This window comes from Hemiscyllium ocellatum, chromosome 37 (genome assembly GCF_020745735.1).
Source record: "Hemiscyllium ocellatum isolate sHemOce1 chromosome 37, sHemOce1.pat.X.cur, whole genome shotgun sequence".
Lineage (NCBI taxonomy): Eukaryota > Metazoa > Chordata > Chondrichthyes > Orectolobiformes > Hemiscylliidae > Hemiscyllium > Hemiscyllium ocellatum.
In genome coordinates this window covers 39,537,271-39,559,389 of record NC_083437.1, presented here as the reverse complement: position 1 = coordinate 39,559,389, position 22,119 = coordinate 39,537,271, and the positions used below count along the sequence as shown (strand labels likewise).

The following is a 22,119-nucleotide window of genomic DNA, read 5'->3' as shown; positions in this document are numbered from 1 at the left end:
CCAGCACCAAAACAAATTAGCTGGTCACTTATCCCACTGCTTGCACTGATCCAGATGTTTGCAATTTGTCTGTCACATTCACCAATATAACAGCAAAGCATACACTTCAAAAGCAATTAATTGTCTATGAAGTCCTCTCAGGTCTGAAAACTGTGATATATAAGTTTGTATTTCTTTTTATTCAAACTAAATAATACATTAGAGGCAAAATAAAATGAGTCAAAGGCAAGCCATGTCTAGTCTTTCTACTCCATCTGCTTTTATGCTAAAAGTGCAATGAAGTATGAGAGGTTGCAATGCACACATATCAGCATGATTTGTAATTCCCTGTGAACAACTGTCAAACAATTCACCAGTGCATTATTTTCTTTAATAAATTAAAAACTGTTATAACATGTAGGTCAATTATACATCCATGAATTAGATTAGATTACCAACAGTGTGGAAACAGACCCTTCGGCCCAACCAGTCCACACCGATCCTCCGAAGAGTAACCCACCCAGACCCATTATCCTCTGCCTAATGCACATAACACTATAGGCATTTTAGCATGGCCAATTCACCTGACCTGCACATCCTTGGACTGTGGAAAGAAACAGAAGCACCCAGAGGAAACCCACAGACACGGGGAGAATGTGCAAACTCCACACAGATAGTCACCCAAGGCTGGAATCGAAACAGGGACCCTGGTGCTATGAGGCAGCAGTGCTAACCACTGAGCCATCGTGCTGTGGTTTGAATGCAAACTACTTTTTGTCCAGGTTTAAACACCAAATGGTTAAAGTTAAAGCGAAGATTCTATTATATAGCCCAGCAATGCAACTGTCATAAAGCAATGGAATTTAACACAAATGCACTCAATCAGCAAATGGTTTTATGAAGTACAATGGGACTCTTGTGGTGCAGAGGTAGAGTTCCTTCCCTTGACCAAGAGGCCTGGATTCAAGTCCCGCCAGCTCCAGAGGGGTGCAATAACATCTCATGAAGAGGTTGATTACAAAAACAGGTTAAATAAAAAAAAAGTATAATAGATGTGAAAATGCACACATGGACAGTCAGAGGCAGGCTCAAGCTCTTCCCTCTACCCCAAAGTGATGCAAGGAGATACAGAGGAGTTCCAAATATGAACTATGCACAGGTGGTTACTACAGCCATAAATAGCTGAGCATGAACCAATAAATCTAAACATCAGTTCTCTAAAATGGTCTAAATTGGCCTGAACCAAGAATGTAACAAACATTACTTATGAACAGTTCAGATTGTTAACTCAATATAGCTAAAGTCAGAATTTTAGAAAACAGAAAAGGCTCCTTCAGCTCATTCTGCCTGTGCCAGTCATCTTGCACCCAACTACTACAGACTCATTTTCTAGCATGGTAATCTTAAATGAACTGCACACTGTAACAAGCAGGGCGTGCACAAAGAATAATCAGAAGGAATTCTGCTGAAATTTTCCTGCACTGCCGCTTATATCAGATTTCCAAAATGTACTAAATTTCCCATTTACAATATAGTGCCAATGAAGCTCAGTACAAGATTTAGGAACAACACCTTATCATTTGTTTAGTTCACTGCTGCTTTGCAGACTCAACACTGGTTTCAACAACTTCAGGTCATAACTACTGTTATTCAATTAGACAGCAAATGTTGGTAATGGTTCTATAACTACTAACAGCTCTGGATCAATTGTTTTTCTTTATTTGCACACATTAGTATTTTCTACAGTGTTGCAACATAATCCCTTTAATCATCCAGTCATTCCTGCTATCTGTCCCACCTTTTGTGGACTTTTTGATTTGAACTTCACTGAGTAAAAACTTTTAATGCTTTATTAATGTTAATTTATTTAGATTACTTAAAGCTTAAAAGAGGAGGAATACAAGTAGAAAGGTGGTCAAAAGAAATTGTTGAAAAGAAATTGCAGTACCATGGAGAAAGAGCTATCTTCTCCAAGTATGATCACACTGTTGGGTTATCACTCTCAACTTACTCCAGGCAATAGGTTACAAAATACTTCAGTATTTTGAAACAATGACAATTATCACACAGCCAGGTTTTTACACTGACCCAGGGGAAAAAAAAAGTTCATGCAGGACAAACTTGGAGTTACTGCTAACAGTGGATAAACATTGTTACAGTTTTGAATTTAGGATTAGTGCCATACCAATCACTAAGTGAAACACTGCAACTCTTCTGGAGCAGATTGGAAGGATTTCACTCAAAGGACAAACCCAGAAGAAAATACAACAGGGGAAGGAGAATTGAAATATAAACAAACGTACAGCAAGTCAGGCAGCATCTGTGAGGGAAAAACAGATTTAATGTTTAACATTTAATCTTTCAGGAAAAGGAAAATGGTCTTGACCATTGTATTTTACATAATCAGTAAGAGGGCTCACTTATATATAAGTCCTCATTACTGCTTATTTTTTAATCAGTCCCAGGATACATGCATCATCAGATAGGTCAGCACTTATTGCCCATCCTAAACTACCTTCTTGAACTACTGCAGACCATGAGGGTACGAGGCCCTACTATGCTGTTCGAAAGGGAGTTGCAGACTTTTGACCCAGTACAATGAAGGAGCAGTGATAACATTTCCAAGTCAGGATGGTGTGTACCTTGGAAGGGAACTTGGAGGTGGGGATATTCTCATGCATCTGTTGTTCTTGTCCTCCTGGGTAGGAGAGGTCATGAATTTGGATGGTGATATCAAAGGATCCCAGATGAGATGCTGCAATACATCTTGCAAATGGTATACACTGTTATCATTGTAAGGTAAGCAAAGTCACCATACAGTTATCAGATCATGGTGCTGCTCTCTTGTTAAAGAAAGAGACAACTGGTGATAGTTTAACCCAAGGGTCACCACACCTCAGACAAGGGGAGAGGTTGACTAGGAGAGTCCTTCATGGTAATCTCAGCTGGTGTGGGAACTGAACCCACGCTGTTGGCATCTGTTTGCTTTGCAAACTAGGTATCCAGCAAACAGAGCTTCGCTTCCAGTGTGCATCAATGGTGAAGGGAGTAACTGTTGAAGGTAGTGGAAAGGTTGCATATCAATCTTGTTGCTTTGTCCTGGATGGTGTTGAATTCTTGAATGTGGTTGGAGCTTTAACCATCGTGCAAGTGGGGATTTGGACCTTGTAGATGGTGAAAAGGCACCAGGGAGATTGGAAGTGATTTATCAGCCTCTGACTGGCTCTTATTCCTACACTATTTATATGGCTGGCTAAAAATTGAACTGGACTGATAGTAAGCATCCCAGGATGTTTAACACACGAGATTCAGTGACAGCAATGTCAATGAGTGTTAAGATGAAATGGTTAGATCCTCTTATTGTAGATGATAGCCTGGCATGTGTGGCAAAGTTGTTCCTGCCCACTCATTCACTCATGCAGTTCTTGCTGCACATAAACATAGATGGTTTCATTGAATAGTACTGAGTATTGTGCAATTAATGTACATCCCCTCTTTTGACCTCATGATAAAAAAAGAGATCACTGATGATTTGGCTTCGGACACTACATTGGAAAATAGCATTCATGGCATTATGGTAATGTGCCTTACCTGTCAACCAGATGCCTGGGCTCAAATCCCATTAACTCCACAGGCTTGTCTTAAAATTTCCAAACAGGTTGTTTAAAAATATCTGCATTGAGGAATTCATGCTGTGACATCCTGGGATGGATATGATTGCCCTCCATAACTATTTTCCTTTGTGGAAGGAGTCAGTTAAGTAGAAAATTAAAATATTGAACTAGGAGTGTGATTTCTCTGTATTGGAGTCTCTAAGTTGGCATACAGATTGAAACTTTTGCTGTTTAAGGTTTTTTATAATGCTTGTTTCCCCCTCTCTTTTGTTTAGTACATTTACATTCTGCTGTTAAAGAATATCTACAGTTTTGTACGAATATGTTTCAATGACTAATTACCATGGTAAATAAAAATAAATTTAAATGTATGATCTATTGAACCAGGTCTCATTCTGGGATCTGACTTGTTCAATATTACCATCAGTTGGGATTATAACAATTGCTACACAATTGGATGATCACAGACCAATCTCTTGTGAATTTATTTCTTCGGCAAGACATTATAACTACACATTCTCTGAATACTGCAGTAAAGTATAAGGACACTTCTTGATAATAAATTATACAACAGCATACAGGATTAACAAATTAAATTTTGCAACACCACTGCCTTACTAAAAAAAGGAAAATAAACTGAATGAAGATTACTTCTAATGGTTCCATGTAATAACAGTCATAGTTTCACACACTAAGGGTTGAGAGCATTTAACCTTCAATGCTATGGAGTCATTGCTGCAAGTGTTTATAGCTTCCAAGCAGACAGTTTTAGGAGCTGCATGTTCTATTTCACAGTCATAACATTTGACAGAACACAGAGTACTATACAGCATACATTTTTTATAGGTGCTCGGGCATATGTGTCATCACATTTACACAAAGGAGTCAAGCAGGTATAATAAAGGAGCCTGCTTGGCTCTCTCTCTTATTCCTGATGAAGGGCTTATGCTCGAAACGTCGAATTCTCTATTCCTGAGATGCTGCCTAACCTGCTGTGCTTTGACCAGCAACACATTTGCAGCTGTGATCTCCAGCATCTGCAGACCTCATTTTTTACACTATAATAAAGGATTGAACCAGGTTTACTCTTGTTTAATAATAGAAGTACTTCCACATTAGACCCAAACGTTTAATTACTACACATATGGAAAGTTCAAACATTATCTTTGGGAATTGCATTGAATTGCCATCAGAAATGATCCCAAAAAAATGACAGATAGGATGAAGTTGTAAAATTACTTGATCAGCAGATTATGAAATTAAAAATGAAGCAACATCCCCAAAGTTATTTACACCCAAACTTTGGGGACTAATAGTGAAGGAAATTTCTGTAATATTTTTCACTAAGAGCTGTTAGAAAAGACAGTCAATTTCCTCCTGGCTCAATGTATAAAGACAAAAGGTGCCAAACCACTGGCTCTCTCATTACAGAAACAATTGGTGGGGGTTTAACCCGAGGATAACCACACCTCAGGCAAGGGGAGAGGTTGAGTAACAAAGTCCTTCCCAGCAACCTCAGCTGGTGCAAGAATTGAACCCATACTGTTGGCTTCACTCGATATTGCAAACCAGCTGTCCAGTCAACTGAGCTAATCAACCCTCAGATGAATAAAAGCAGTATTGTTTCCTAGTCTGAATTTGTTTTTACTGTAATAAAGCCTCAGGTGGATTAATTATTGGGTGGCATGTCCAATTCCAACAACACAGAACAGTAAAGTAATAACAACAATTTCTGCTCCTGCTTAGTCTTTGTGACGAACAATTGGATTGAGCTTAGCAATGAAAACATTAGCACTTATGAAACATCTTACATAAACTCAGGGCATCCAACATTAATTTATAGTCAATAAAATATGTTGGATGTGTTGTAAGAAATGTGGCTACCAGTTTAAGCACACTGAGCTCCTACCAAACAGCAAAGTGAGTGACATTTTAAAAAAAACAGCAAATGCTGTAAACACACAAGTCAGATAGCCTTTGTAGAGAAAGTGAAAGAGCTAATGTTCTAGGTCAATGACTTTTCATCGGGAACTGAATTATATCAGGTAACAAAACCCCTGCTGTTTCAGAAGATTGCCATGTTACTATGCTCACAAACACCAAAGAAACTGCTTCCAATAGAATTGCACAGAAAGTAGTAACCAACAGTGTGTGAAAGTACTGTACATTACTGTAGTCCAAGCAAAGGCTACACTATAAATAGCCCTTCGAAGCTCAGCTACTAGAAAAACAAAATCAGCAAAAAGATATTTCCCCTCTCTCTCCACAAATACTAGCAAGTCAAGAAACTACTGCCAATTTTTTTTTAAGTGTGCAAGGGGCTTCTGAAAGCCTTTATTACTTAAGTAAGTAATTTGTCTCCAGTTTCAAACGCCTGCACCAAATTGCCAACAGGCTAGGGGGAAATCACTAAAACTTCCAGTTCCTCCGTCACATGCATAGAGCAACTAAGAGATTAGGGGGTGGGCTTTAAGCTGCAAACATTCAATTGGCTGCTCTATATCTTGCCAGGAAACATCCCACTTGTTCACCCAGCGCAATGTAACCCTGTGATATCACTTGCATAGTGAGACGACTTTGCCACTTGCCAACAGCGATAATTATCCAAGTTATAGTTTTAGCTGTAAGAGATACAATAGATTGGACATAATTTCAATGTGCTTCCTCCAAAACAAAATTAATGTAGCTATAATTAACATCAGCAGCGTGAGCTGATTCCTGTCGAATACTTGGGAATAAAAACCGAAAGAACAGTAGATACTGTAAATCAGCACCAAAAACAAATAGCTGGAAAAGTTCAGAAGATATGGAGCATCTGCGGCGAGAAATCAGAATTAACATTTCAGGTCAAGTGACCATTCCTCAGAACGGTGAATAATGCAGTTTGGAAGCAAAACCAAAGTCAGAAATAGACTATAACGGTCAGGTGGATGACACGGGTTAAAACTATGGGTTTACAATTACATCCTATATTCCTTTCAAACCATGCCCCATGAGACAGTCACATTTATGACAATTTCGAAAGCAGCTTATGCTATTGCGCTGGAACCCTGTTTACTGCAGGCTATTAAGGTCATGTAATCTAAGGATGAGTGTATTTAAAATGCTAGACCAGTAAGATGTACTAACATCAAAATAAAAGCAAAATCTTCACATCTGATGCCTAAAAGAACCTTCCCATACCTACCACAGTGAACTAAACAGATCCATTGTCACGCAGGATAATTTTGCGCCACTCAGCATTAAGCGATCACAATGATTAATTCTACAATAAAATCCGTTAAACTTAACTTTTGCTGACTAGAGGTCAACCTAACAAAAACAATGCTGAATACGTTTTCAAATGTTTTGTGTCATGGAAAAAAATGGGAGGGAGCTAAAGCTTTGGACCAGTTGGATCTCACATTGTCAGAGATCCAGAATCCGAGAACATGGCAGGAGTGGGGTGTAGGTTTGCTCGCTGAGCTGTAGGTTTGATATCCAGACGTTTCATTATCTGGCTAGGTAACATGGCAGGAGACAAGGGGATTGCATGGGAAGAGTTATGAGAGAAATGGGAAAGGTTGGGTAGGAGAAAGAGAATGAAATGAGAAGACAGGGTGGAGGCAGTGTGGAATGGGAAGGTTGGGGGGCTTATGGAATGGAATGCAAAGACAGGGAGGAGGTTGTGAAATGGGACAACAGGGAAGGGTTTGTGAAATAGGAAGACTGTGAGGGGTTGACAATGGGAAGACTGGGGGACAGTTATGGAATGGGTAGACTGGGGGGTTCATGGAATGGGAAGAGTTTAGATTAGTTACAGTGTGGAAACAGGCCCTTCAGCCCAACAAGTCCACACCGACCCGCCGAAGCGCAACCCACCCATACCCCTACATTTGCCCCTTACCTAACACTACGGGCAATTTAGCATGGCCAATTCACCTGACCTGCACATCTTTGGACTGTGGGAGGAAACCAGAGCACCCGGAGGAAACCCACGCAGACACGGGGAGAACGTGCAAACTCCACATAGTCAGTCGCCTGAGGCGGGAACCGAAACCAGGTCTCTGGCGCTGTGAGGCAGCAGTGCTAACCACTGTGCCGCCCACAAATGGAATGGGAAGACTGGGGGGTTCATGGAATGGGTAGACTGGGGGGGTTCATGGAATGGGTAGACTGGGGGGGTTCTACGGAATGAGTAGACTGGGGTTCTATGGAATGGGTAGTCGGGGGGGTTCATGGCTGGAAGAATGGGGGGTTTTACGGAATGGGTAGACTGGGGGTTCTATAAATGGGTAGAATGGGGGTTTTATGGAATGGGAAGACTGGGGGGTTTTACGGAATGGGTAGACTGGGGGTTCTATAAATGGGTAGAATGGGGGTTTTACGGAATGGGAAGACTGGGGGGTTTTACGGAATGGGAAGACTGGGGGGTTTTACGGAATGGGTAGACTGGGGTTCATAGAATGGGTAGACTGGGGGGAGTTCATGGCTGGAAGACTGGGGGGTTTTATGGAATGGGAAGACTGGGGGGTTTTACAGAATGGGTAGACTGGGGGGTTCATGGAATGGGAAAACTGGGGGGTTATATGGAATCGGAAGACTAGGGGAGGTTTATGGAATGGGTAGACAGGGGGGAGGATTATGGAATGGGTAGACTGGGGGGAGGATTATGGAATGGGTAGACTGGGGATTTATGGAATGGATAGACTGGGAAGGTTTATGGAATGGGTAGACTGGGAAGGTTTATGGAATGGGTAGACTGGGAAGGTTTATGGAATGGGTAGACTGGGGGGTTTATGGAATGGGTAGACTGGGAAGGTTTATGGAATGGGTAGACTGTGGGGAAGTGATGACTGCAGTCGCTGGAGAACAGGGGTGGAGAGTGTGGTGCTGAAAAAGCTCGGAAAGTGCGGGTGGGGTATGGAGAGCACATGGGGACAGAGTGGGGCTGATATTGGGGTGCGGGGATGGGGGGGGTAGGGGTCAGTGCTGGACGGTTTCCCTCGGAGGGATGCCCGCTGCTTTCTGGAACATTCCCTCAGCCTGCCACACGCAGCCCATCCTCCAGCCGGTAACCAAGGGCGACCGGATGCGGCCTACCGGTGAGAAAGAAAAACGATTAATTCGCCGGTGGAGGGGGGGGGGGGGAAAGAGGGGTATCGGTCGCACTCACCCTCCCGCGAAGAGGTGCAACACAGTTTCCCTCTGTGCCATCTTCAGGCTGACATTGCGGTGAGCCCGAAGCCAGGCCCAGCCCGGTACAGCGTGTCCCTCAAGCCGTTCACAGACTGACAGCCGTTCAATGCCGGGCAATGGAGGGGACACGGCCACGCCACTGCGCCTGCGCCAACCGGCCCATGTGACGTCACCGCGAGGGCGGGGAGGGGGCGGTGGCCTGACGTCACCGCGGTCGCTTGCGTCACCGGTGGGCAGAGGGGGCGGGGCCGGCGCCTGCTGACTATCAAGGGAGCGTTTGTCAATTGCAGTTGCAAGCTCAGCAGGAGGGCTCGTTTGGTAGTGACCCTACCTGTGAGACAGGAGGCTCAGTTTCAAGACGGACAGGATGTAGGTGTTGTCATAGCTCAGCTCACAGGGTTAATTTTAAAAATACCTACAACAAAAAGAAGGGTGGAGTATATGTTGACCCCAAAACAAAAGAAACCTTACAGAGTCTTATAAAATCATGAGGGGTATGAATGGGGTGAACAGCCAAGGTCTTTTCCCCAGGATGGCAGAGTCCAAAACTAGAGGGCATAGGTTAAGGTGAGAGTGGAAGGGATTATAGAACTTAGAACACTACAGCTTAGTATAGGCCTTTTGGCCCTCGATGCTATGCCAATGTTTTATCCTACTCTAAGATCAAAGTAACCTACATATCCTTCATTTTACTTTCATCCATGTGCCTATTCAAGATTCACTTAGATGTCTTTAATGTATCTGACTCTACTATCACCGCTGGCAGTGCATTCCACGCACCCACCACTCTCTATGTAAAGAAGCGACTGTGACATCACCTCTAAACCTTCCTCCAATCACCTTAAAATTATGCCCCCTTGTGATAGCCATTTCTTCCCTGGGAAAAAGTCCCTGACTATTCACTCTATACCTCTAATCATCTTGAACACCTCTATCAAGTCATCTTTCATCCTTCTTCACTCCAATGAGAAAAACCTGATCTCTCTCAACCTTTCTTCATAAGACATACCCTCCAGTCCATGCAGCATCCTGATAAATCTCCTCTGCACCCTCTCTAGAGCATCCACATCCTTCCTATAATGAGGTGACCAGAACTGAACACAATATTGCAAGCGTGGTCTAACTAGGGCTCTATAGAGCTGCAGCGTAACCTTGCAGCTGTTTAGGATTTAGGAATTAAAAGGGACCGGAGGGGAAACTTTTTCTTACAGAGGGTGATCCGTGTCTGGGATGAGCTGCCAGAGAAAGTGGTGGAGTCTGGTACGATTACAACATTTAAAAGGCATCTAGATGGATAAACGAATAGGACGGGTTTAGAGGGATGTGCACAAGTGCCGGTAAATTGGACTAGATTAATTTAGGATATCCAGTTAGCATGGATGATTTGGACTGAATGGCCTGTTTCCATGCTGTACAGCTCTATGACTCTATGAGTCTATAACTGTGAATTCTGGAAATCAGATAGTAAAACAGAAATTGCTGGGAAAACGCAACAGGTCTGCCATCATCTGTGGAGAAAAAGACAGAGGTGACATTTCAGGTCCAGTGACCCTTCTTTAGAACTGGATTTATATCTGGGGGGGAGGGGGGTTGTTCTTGTGAACAGTGTAGTGTCCCTACCTCTGATTCAAAAGTCCCACCTGCTGCAGGCAGTATGTAATAGCATGTCTGAGAAGGTTTATTAGAAATACCTACAGCACAAGGAAGAACTGAATACAATTTGCCTCTGCTCTGTATTTTTGGATGGCACAGATGTCGTGTCTCTATCTCTGATCCAGCCTGAATGTCTGGGAGTACATTACAAAAAAAGAGATTATAAAAGATAGGCCTGTTTCTCTAGAATTTGGAAGGTTAACAGGTGATCTGATTGAAGTCTTCAAAATAATAGCTGCAAAAGACAGGTTAGATAATTCAAGATTCAAGAACTAATGGGCATAGTTTAAAAATTAGGGTAAACATTCATGGAAGATGTTAGAATGTACTTCCACACACAAAGGATGCTTGAGGTTTGGAACTGTTTTCTTCAAACAGTTGTGGATGCTAGTGCAGTTGCTAATTCTTAATCTGAAAGCAATAATTTTTTGTTAAACAAAGGTATTAAGGGATAATATGGAGTTAAGCTGAAGATCAGCCATGACCTTATGGAATGGTGGAACAGACTTGAAGGGCTGAATGGCCTACTCCTGTTCTTCTGTTTCTGTGCTATAACTTTTATGTGATGCATTAGACACACTAAGCAGGTTTGGCAGCATGTGGAAAATCTCTATGATGTTTCATCACAATTTGCAATTATATAATGCCCTTCACAACCACAAATCTATTGCTGAGTCAGAGATCTTGTGGTGCAGTGGTAGCACCCTTGCCTCTGAGCCAGAATCTCTGGGTTCCCATTTCAAGTCCCACTCCAAGACCTGCTAGCTATTAAAGGAGCAGTCTTGATTCAGTTCAACGGCCACTTATTAACCCACTTGTCCTTAAAAACTTCCCCACTATTCCCCAAGAAGTGTCAGAGAATATACAAAACAATCAACAGAATTACTTTTACAGCCAATGAGGAACTCTTGCAAAGTAGTCACTGTTGAAAACACAACAGTCAACTTGCTCACAGGACATTCTGACAAATGTCATAGAGTACAGAAGAGGCCCTTTAGCTCTTCAAGTCTGCACCAACCTATCTACACTAATGCCACTTTCTAATACTTGCTCCATGATCTTGACTGTTAGGATATTTCAAGTGCTTATCCACTTACTTTTTAAACATTGCTAGGTTTCGACAATCACTTGGGTTGAGTATGATGGCCCTCCATAAGGGCATCTATTTGTAGGTCTTCAGATGGCTGAAGAGGTCAATCCAGGATCTACAGCTTCTATTGCAGTGTGGGAATTGGTGGGTGGTAATGGTGATTGGAGATGGTGGTGGGTGGGCCTTCCTGATGTTCTGTCTCTCCTTGAGCTTCTGTTCAGCAGCATGGTGGGGATCACTCTCACGGCATAAAGCTCTCTGTGGGTGATATTTCTTGGTGATTCTGCTTTGTAGCTATGTCCTCCCAGTTGTTGATGTTGAGATGGAGTTTCTTGAGGTTGGTCTGGATGTTATCTTTTAAGCGTTTCTTTTGGCTGTCAGGGGCACGCTGACCTTCTTTCAGATGGGGGCACGAGTTGCCCTCCCAAGCAATGTATTCCAGATTCCCACCACTCTCAGGAAACCCCTCAAAACCTCTTTCACTTTGTTTTAAAATTAGGCCCATTAGGTGTTAAGCTCTGGAAGGGTTAATGATGAGGAGTGCATTCAATGTGATGATGTAATAATGGAAAAGCTCTGGAATTCGAAGTAGACAGACCTACTGTTCAGGTCTCTGCACAGTCTCAATAAGAATGACTGTCGTATTCAGGTAACTTGTACTTGATTGCTATCATGCAATTTTGTTTAAAACAATAGCGTCTTCTTGTTAGACTATCTAGTGATCTTCCCCAATACACTGAACAAAACCAAGCCAAGTAGCTTCCAAACTAGAAGGCAGCATGATAGTTGCAAACCAGCCTCATGACAAAAAGTCCACGTCAGGCAACATGACCTGCTGAGGTGAGGATTCATCACACAGTACTGTGCATCTGGATTGGTTAGAAAATCTCAGGAGAAAGGTTTAGAAAGGAACATAGGAAAATGGGACCAAGTACTATATTGTCTCCCTACTTGCAAAACAAATAGAGGTATAAATCAGATGGATTTATTTCAGAACATAACATTTGGGATAGCTTGACATGTGGTAAGCGTAGCATTCTTGGGAGGACAAAGATGCTATATATTCCAAAACAAAAAAAATCCACATCTCATGTTTCCTCATGTCTGGGTATAATTAATGAGCTCAAATGAAGAATTTAACAAATGTGGATTTGTGGGATCCATTTCTCTGCTGTATTTTCTACGATTGATTTCAACAACTTCATTATCCTGAAAACCAGGATAGCAGGAAGGTGAACCAGATGGACCTTGGTCTGTTTCTAGTCTGGTATTTCTTGTTTTCCAGTCTATTCTGTTGGCTCAGCTGATTAGAGTTCAGAATATTGTAGGTTCAGGCTGCATTCCAGTATAAGGTTGATATAATAGTGACGTGCATAGCAGCAAGTGGGCAAATTGACTCCACGTGGAGCAAATAATGACACAAAAATAAACAAGTGAGGAGACAACAAAAAAACCCATACATTTCACCAGAATGCTTTAAAAAGAGCTGTAATAATGTTTACTTTAACAAAAAAAGTCATGAGTTTAGCCATCACCAGGTAACAGCAGAAGTAGCCGTGGTGTGCTGTTTGTGGTATTACAAGTGTTCTATCTTCAGAAGATTAGTTACTTAGCTAAATTAGTTACTACTATTTAGATATTAATGTGTTAATAAAACATTTTGAGACAGGTCAGTTACACATGGTCATATTCAGTCACAACTGCAAACTAATGATACTGTAATTGTTAATTTCCAAATGATTATGTCTGATGATTTCAATTAAAGCAATTGATCATCTGTGATGACACACGCTTTAAAACTGTATAGATGGAACTGATTGTTTTGAGGAGATTGTGTGGTGTTGTGAGTAGTTTCCCTGCCTTTGAACCAGAAGCTCTATGTTCAAGCCCTACTCCGGGACTTATAATCCATGAGAAATATGTTCATAACATAGCCAAACAGGTTGAGGATTAATTTACAAATCCTTCCAACACACACCAAGAGCAGGTTGGTAATCTGTAAAGATTCCTGATCAGGTATCTGATGAAAATGAGTTAGAACCTCTGCTATCATGTTCTGTAGCTTCAGACTATCAGGAAATGTGCATTACTTGGGGATCCTTGGTCAGGATGGTTGGTATGGGTCTATTTGGTGCCAGAAGCATGAGATGGATTATGTGCCTGCGGTTTTGCCCTACCACTGGGGAGGTCATGGTACTTGTCAATCAGATTCTCTACATACAGGGAACCCAAGAAGATCAGGTAGCAAAACTATTCCTGCATTTACTCCTGAGGAACATCGATTAATTTCATTTGTAGGTGGACCTCTGGCATAGAGCCTGAAGTTATGACCTAGATTACATTGAATGAACTCTTTGACCAGCATTGATTATTGATGGTTACAGCATCTGATATTTAATCCACAAAACAAAGGGTGAAATCTTCCCAACTTCTGAATGACATGGGCTTTGGTGAGAACGTTCGGAGAATGGAGTGAGATCACCATTGAAGACCTTTATGCATCAAGAACACAAAGATTCATTTTCCAACCAAGTGTTGGATAGCAAGGCAGGATTCTCACCACTGGATGGCAAGAGGCTAATTATCATGTATCAACACACTTAATAAATTCCTCATTATGTCATCATTATCACCTCACTGACATTGAGTAGTTTCCCATTCTCCCTCCCACTGGATAGAAACCAGATGGGGATAATTCCTGACACGAAAATCAGAGAAGTTACCTGCTGACTCCTGCTTACTGCTCGCTCCTCTGGACATCCATCAGTCACCAAAACCTAAGTGTACACTCCACGGACGGAGATGGTATGCACCCCTGTCCACGAGGACAGCCAGGTCCTCAATGGTAGACTCTGCCCAAGAAGTCTGGGGTAATTGAAAGGAAATGTGCAGGGGCAACTGCAGGCTGACAGTGTTTAACTAGGTGCATAACTGAGCTTGAAAAACAGAACTTAGAATCCTGTGGTAGGCCCAGTAGTGGCCAATAATTCCACCTGTGCACATCAGTTCAATGGTTAGTGATGCTGCGTCAAAGCACCAGGGATCTGGTTTTGATTCCAAGGTGACTGACTGTGTGGTGTTTGTGTGATTTTCCTCCGGGTGCTCCGGTTTCCTCCCAAATTCCAAAGATATGCAGGTTAGATGGATTGGCCATGCTAAATTGCCCCATAGTGACAAGGATGTGCAGGCTGGGTGGATTAGCCAAGGGAAATGTGGGTTTGTGGGGATAGGGTGGGAGCCTGGGTTTGGGCAGGACGCTTTTTAATTCCTGACAGTACAGACTCAATTAGCTGAATGGCCTCGTGGTAGGGATTCTATGAGTGGAGTGCCATAGGGATGTGGTGTACCGATAATGAGATGGGTTTGAGAAGATAGCACAAGAGGAAGCATTAGAGAAATCCTCCATAAAACTCTCCAAGAATGGCACTTGACTGATTTGTGGTAAAATCCATCCTGTAGAAAAAATTATGGAGAAAACAATCCCAGATTAATGTTGGAATTGAACTCAAGCAAACTCAAGCAACAAATTCAATCAGACCTTCAGAGGCAATATTTTCTAACCATGATATAATTGCAGACAGAAACATTGGCAAGAGGCCCTGTTTGCTGGGTAGCCTGAACCCACTCCTACTTTGCAGAAAAGGAAAGGCTTTTTAATCTTGTTCCCTAAAATTTGTTGACGTCCCATGGCTCAAATAAGCAGGCCACCACATGTTCACAAATACTATTAATGGAAATATAAGAAGCTGTTACTGATCTAGATAGGAGACTGAAAGGGACATAGGGAACGAGGCTGCTATCACGTAGCTTTTATAAAAAACAAATTCCATCCTGGTATAAGCTGTGCAGATGCGACTCATTTGGCAAGGCATCAGAATTCTTTGCTCAGAGTCATGTGCAGCCTAAAGGCACAATTGCTGCTGCTGTTGCTATGTGCTTCCCTGCATGATAAACATGTTTCAGGCAATTGTCTAAGCATGTTTTTTACTTGATTTTAACTAATAGAGACTTAATTCTGTATGGCAACTTGAATGTAGTAGATGCCCCAAGGTGCAATAATGATCAGACAAGATTTGATACCAGACAACATCACGAGGTGAAGAGAAAGATGACAGAAAACATGAAATACTAAAAAGTGACCAAACAAAGTACTTGCCAATAAAACAGAACCTTAACCCCATTTGTCGAGTCTACTCATTAGGAATGTAAGAGCAGGAATAGGCCATTTAGCCTCCTGAAATATTACAATTGGTTCTCATATCCATAGCTTTCATATAGGCTGTAAACAGTTGGGCCCTCAGCACTGATCTTTGCAGTACCTCACCCTGCCAACCTGAAAATAACCCACATATGCCTGTAATCTGGCTTTAACCAATGCTCAATTCACACTAGCATATTACCCCAATCATAGAGTCATACAAATGTACAGCATGGAAACAGACCCTTTGGTCTAACTTGTCCATGCCGACCAGCTATCCTAAACTGATCTAGTTCAATTGCCAGCATTTGGCCCTTGTCCCTCTAAACCCTTTCTGTTCATATACTCACCCAGATGCCTTTTAAATGGGGTAATTGTACCTGCCTCCACCACATCCTCTGGCAGTTTGTTCCATACACACACACACCACCTTCTGCATGAAAATGTTGCCCGTTAGATCCCTTTTAAATCTTTTCCCTTTCACCAAACCTATGCCCTCTAGTTTTGGACTCCCCTTTTAAGCATAGAATGCCTACTGTGGGAAATAGGCCATTTGGCCCAACAAGTTCACACGCTGAGGGGTGACCTTATGGAGATTTATAAAATCATGAAGGGCATGGATAGGATAAATAGACAAAGTCTTTTCCCTGGGGTGGGGGAGTCCAGAAGTAGAGGGCATAGGTCTAGGGTGAGGGGGAAAGATATAAAAGAGACCTAAGGTGCAAGTTTTTCACGCAGAGGGTGGTGTATGGAATGAGCTGCCAGAGGAAGTGGTGGAGGCTAGTACAGTTGCAACATTTAAAAGGCATCTGGATGGGGATATGAATTGGAAGGGTTTGGAGGGATTTGGGCCAGATTAGTTTGGGATATCTGGTCAGCATGGAGGAGTTGGATCGAAGGGTCTGTTTCCAAGCTGCACATCTCTATGACTCTATGACCGACCCTCTGAAGAGTATGCCACACAGACCCATTCCGCTACCCAATTGCTCTACATTTCCCCTGACTAATGCACCTAACCTACACGTCTCTGAGCACTATGGGCAATTTAGCATGGCCAATTCACCTAAACTGCATATCTTTGGACTATGGGAGGAAACCGGAGCACCTAGAGGAAACCTGTGCAGACATGGAAAGAATGTGCAAACTCCACAAAGAGGCTGAGAATCGAACTTGGGTTCCTGGCACTGTGAGGCCGCACTGCTAACCTATCCTAGGAAAAAGAACTATCCATGCACTCATGAGTTCATAAACCTCTATAAGGTCTCCCTTCAGCCTCTGATACTCCAGGGAAAGCCCCCCCCACCCATTCCATTTAACCTCTCCCTATAGCTCAAACCCTCTTTTCCCAGCTGTACTCTTGTAAATCTTTCAAGTTTAACAATATCTCGAAGGCAGTTTTCTAAAAGTGTCCTCACCAATATTTTGTACAGCCACGACATGTCATTCCAACTCATATACTTAATGCATTGACCAATGAAAGTAAATGTGCCAAATGCCTACTTCACCACCCTGTCCACCTACACCTGCACTTCCAAGGAACTATGAACCTGTATGCCTAGGTCTCTTTGTTTGGCAACATTCCCCAGGGTCCTATCATACCTGGATAAGTCCTGCCCTGATTTGCTTTAGCAAATTGCGACACCTCATGTTATCTAAATTAAACTCCATCTGCCACTCTTAGGGCCATTGGCCCTTCTGATCAAGGTACAGTTTTACTCTTCATTGTTCTTCTTCGTAACCTTCTTCATTGTCCACTACATGACCAATTTTGGTGTCATCTACAAACTTACTAACCATATCTCTTATATTCACATCCAAATTGTTTACATAAATGAAAAAAAGCTGTGAATCCAGCACCGATCTTCGCAACACACCATTGGTCACAGGCCTAGACAGTCAGATGGCAACCTGGCCAATTGAATCCATTTGATGCAATAACAGGAATTAAATCAGACATATGTTGTCACACTCATTGCTATAAATAGAGGAATAAATGAGCTCCACATGCTGATAGTTGGTGATTGAGTGGATATTAAATAACATCAGCAAATCAAAATGAAGTGTTTGAAATATCATATTCGTTGAGTGTAACATGCATGCAATTCCCCCCTAGGTGAATGTAACCTGCAGATAGTAACAAATAAAATTATTGCATATTGTGGTCTCCTTATATTGTGACTGATGTTTCCTGAGCTAAGTGTATTTGATCATCATTGGAAAAATTCAACTGTGGCCCAATATTCATTAAGGAAAACATTTCGACTACAATATTTCGCACCGGCTGGCTGTGATCTTTCCAAAGTGCAAGGTTTAAATATCGAGATTTGACCTGTGTGATTGAATTTTGTTTGCTAACCTTATATGTGGCAATTTATCAAAAACCTTCTAAAAAATCCCAATACACTGACTATTGGTTCCCTCTTCTTGACTCTGTTGCTCACATTCTCAAAAAGCTCTTTCAGATTTTTCAAACATGATTTCTCCTTCATATGTTGACTCCGTATAATCAGACAATTATTTTACAAACATGCAGTAGTAATAACCTTACATTAGATTCTAATGTCTTACCTACTGCTGTCTTCAGGCTAACAGGTCAGTAGTTCCCTGTATTCTCTCTCTCTCCTTTCTTAAACAATAGGGCTACATTTGCAACCTTCTAAATTTACAGTCAACATTGCAGAATTCATAAAATTCGTAACTTATCACAATCATCACAGACTGACAGCTCAGTGAGAATGGTCGCCTTAGAAAGTTTGGGAGCACAAACTGGTGAGTACCTTACTGTGATAACGCTGAAGTTGGTTGACGGGGGGAGCACTCCAGGCCACTGGCACACGGGGGGACTGCCAGAGACCAGGTACTTACTCAGTGCTAGCAGAAGCGGACACAGTGGTGTAGGTGACCGGGGACTTCACCCATACGCACATGGAAGGACAGCAGACAAGAATATGGGAGACAATGACTCTCATTGCCCAGAAGTTGCAGCAGAGCAGGAAGTCATGTCATCATCTAGCTGCCTGCATGGACAGGTTGCCAGTTGCCATTGCCCTTGGGTTCTGCTAAAGAGGTGCACACACCTATACCCCATCATTCCCGCCATTAACCAGGATAGCGATACATTCCAGGTGCCTCTTCCACACGAGGAGACAGAGAGCTGGGGGTACTAAACTGGAGGAGGAATCACACACAACCCCCTCAGAAGTCTCCTCACAGGTCTCTATATAACTGGATGAGCCCTTCACCCCCATCGTGCCTGCCCCCCTACCCTGACCCTTGGAAATTCAATCCAAGGAGCGTTCACTTGCCTCTGGCAAGAAGACCCTCGGTATGTCTGGGCCACTGGAGCACAAAAAGCCCTAGCCTTGCCCATCTGGACCTCTAGGACCAATGGGACTACACTGAGATGTAGTGGGACAGAGAGGAAGAAGAAGACCTATTGTGTGGCATACATAACCTTGCACTGTATAAACTTCATCATTCTCACTCTACATCTGTTTATTTGAGTCTCTTTGGTTTTGTAATGTTAATTGAGGGATAAATATTTGCCAGAACCATGGGGATAATGCTCCTGATCCTCAAAATAATGCCTTCTTGTCTTTTACATCTACGAAAATTGTACGCCAATGTTAACCCGTCACTACCGTTTTTGGTATGACACCTTCCATTTCTGTGTTCAAACTGTGGAGTGGGACTTGAATGAGTGACTCAGGGTCTGGCACCAACTATGCTACAGCTGATACATTATGGAAGAACAAAATAGAACAATAAACTCCTTAGTTCCATCAGAAAATAACAAAATAAAGTTCTGAGGAAGAGGCAATACTGGAGTTGAAATGTCAACTCTTTGTTTCTGTTCCCACAGATGCTGCCAGACATGCAGAGTTTCTCCAGATTTCCAACAGCTCCAGTATTTTGCTTTTACAAAATAAGGTTCTTTGGTAACTTCCAAATACTTTAAATTGGTAGCTGTACATAATGTGCTAACCTGGCCTTGTCTTCTAGCTGAAGGACCTTGTTCATTCAAAATCGACTTTCTTTAAGAAACTGAAATGAATCTGGAAACCATGTATTTTCTATAAGAAATCCACTCCTTCCCTTTATTGTATCCTGATACATGAAACAATGATCCATTCTAAATTCAGGGCTTAATTCCTCAGTGTTTATACTCAAGAATAATAAATGTTTGGAATATTTTACCAAATGGAGTCAAGGAGATAAACTGCAAGAGGAAGACTCAACATGACATTTAGGTAAATACATGAATAGGAAAGATTTGGAGGGATATGGGCCAGGAGCAGGTAGATGAGACTAGTTTAGTTTGAAATTATGTTCGACATGGATTGATTGGACCGAAGGGTCTGTTCCTGTGCTGTATGAGTCTAAGTAGTTAAGAGTACCCTGCTTCCACCTAGCTTTTATTGTAATGAATTTAATTTTTTATTAACTTTAACAAATAATAAATAATTTAATAGGCCTTTGTAAAATCCCTTACTGGGTTAACAAAATGGTAAATCTGTAAAAAAAATTATAAGCTGATGAAGTGCTCAAACTGCCTTTGAAATAGTATCGACGGTCTGACAGATTTATCTAATTTGTAAATTGAACCAAAGATTTGACTTCTCGTAGAATCATAGACATGTACAGCACGGAAACAAACCCTTCAGTCCAACCTGTCCATGCTGACCAGATATCCCAATCTAATCTAGTCCCACCTGCCAGCACCCAGCCCATATCCCTCCAAACCTATTCATATACCCATCCAAATGCCTTTTAAATGTTGCAATTGTACCAGCCTTCACACTTCCTCTGGCGGCTTATTCTATACATGTACCACCATCTGGATGAAAAAATATTGCCTCTATGGCCTCTTTCATATTTTTCCCCTCTCACCCTAAACCTATGCCCTCTAGTTCTGGACTCCCCCACCCCAGGGAAAAGACTTTGTCCATTTATCTTATCCATGCCCCTCATGATTTTGTAAACCTCTGTAAGGTCACCCCTCAGTCTCTGACGCTCCAGGGAAAACAGCCCTGGCCTGTTCAGTCTCTTCCTAAAGCTCAAATCCTCCAACCCTGGCAACATTATTGTAAATCTTTTCTGAACCCTTTCAAGTTTCACAACATGTTTCTGCTTTGTACTGAATAGAAATGACCCCAGGTATATTCTTCCTTTATTTGCATTTGTGAAGTAAGCATTTGGTGCAAGGCCAGAATTTATTGTTCATCCCGGGTTTCCCTCGAGAAGGTGGCGGTAAGCTGCCTTCCCCAACCACTGCAGTCCAAGGTCTTACAGTGCTTTTACACGCATTTTTGTCTAAGGTTTATAAGAACTGTCAAAATGTCATACTTGTAACATGGACAGACACAGCAGCCAAATTCCACCCAAGATCCAACAAACAATAAAACGCATTAACTTTTTTAAAAAAAACATTGCTTTGGGAAATGCGCTGACATGGTTCTATATTTTGTTTTTGTTTAAAGTAAGCCACACCTCTGACAATTCAGCATTCCTTCAGTCTCACTTGAAAGCATCAGTCTTGATTAGCTTCCTGTCCAGAAAGGATGCTCTCTCATTAGAGACAGACGGCTGGTGGTGGTTTGACTCGAGGGTCACCACGCCTCAGACTAGGGGAGAGTTCGAGAAGGTGAGTCCTTCATGGTAACTTCAGCTGGTGAGGAAATTGGACCTATGCTTTTGTTATCACTCTGCATCACAAGCCAGCCAGTGGGACAGTTGTTTATCTCATTTGGCTGAATGGTTTGTAACACAGAGGGACACCAATAACGTGGATTCAGTTCCCACACCAGCTGAGGTTACCATGAGGGACTCACCTCCTCAACCTCTCCCTTCAACTGAGCTGCAGTGACCCTCAGGTTAAACCATCACCAGTCATCTCTCCCTAATGAGAGAGCAGCCCTATGGTCTGGTAAGATCATGATGACTTTACCTGCCCAGTGAGCCAGAGCAGAATCTTTTGTTGCAAATTGTTTTTGCTAAAATTCAAAATCTTTGAGAATTAGACAGGTTAAATATTTGGATCAGTCCATTGGACTGCTTCCCAACACATGGGACGAAGCAGTAAGCAGCACAATAAAGATTACGTTGGGCTTTCCACTTCATTAGGAATGGTTGAGCTTCACTTGTATGTGCAGAAGTGATCATCCAGTCTCAGAGCAGTGGCAGAAAGGAATTGTTGGTATAGTCCAGGACATTCTGTTCACTGCTAGACAAAGGGTAAATGCACTCCTTCCTTGAGGAAATCTTGACTCTTTAAGTGCCACTGGAAAACTTCATAGAATCATTGAATCTCTACAGTGTGGAAATAGGCCATTCAGCCCATACAGAGGTGGTGCGTGTATGGAATGAGCTGCCACAGGAAGTGTTGGACGCTGGTTCAATTTAAAAGG

At 42.2% G+C, this 22,119-nt stretch overlaps 1 protein-coding gene across 1 annotated transcript in view; it reads right to left on the bottom strand.

The window, feature by feature from the left end:
- slc25a33 (solute carrier family 25 member 33) overlaps positions 1-8,896 on the bottom strand; it is a 39,231-nt gene extending 30,335 nt beyond the window's left edge. Inside the window, exon 1 of the mRNA XM_060852053.1 lies at positions 8,749-8,896. Coding sequence (XP_060708036.1) covers positions 8,749-8,789 — 41 coding nt within the window. The 5' untranslated portion in view covers positions 8,790-8,896. The remainder of the gene's footprint in view (positions 1-8,748) is intronic.
- Between the last annotated feature and the right edge of the window lie 13,223 nt (positions 8,897-22,119).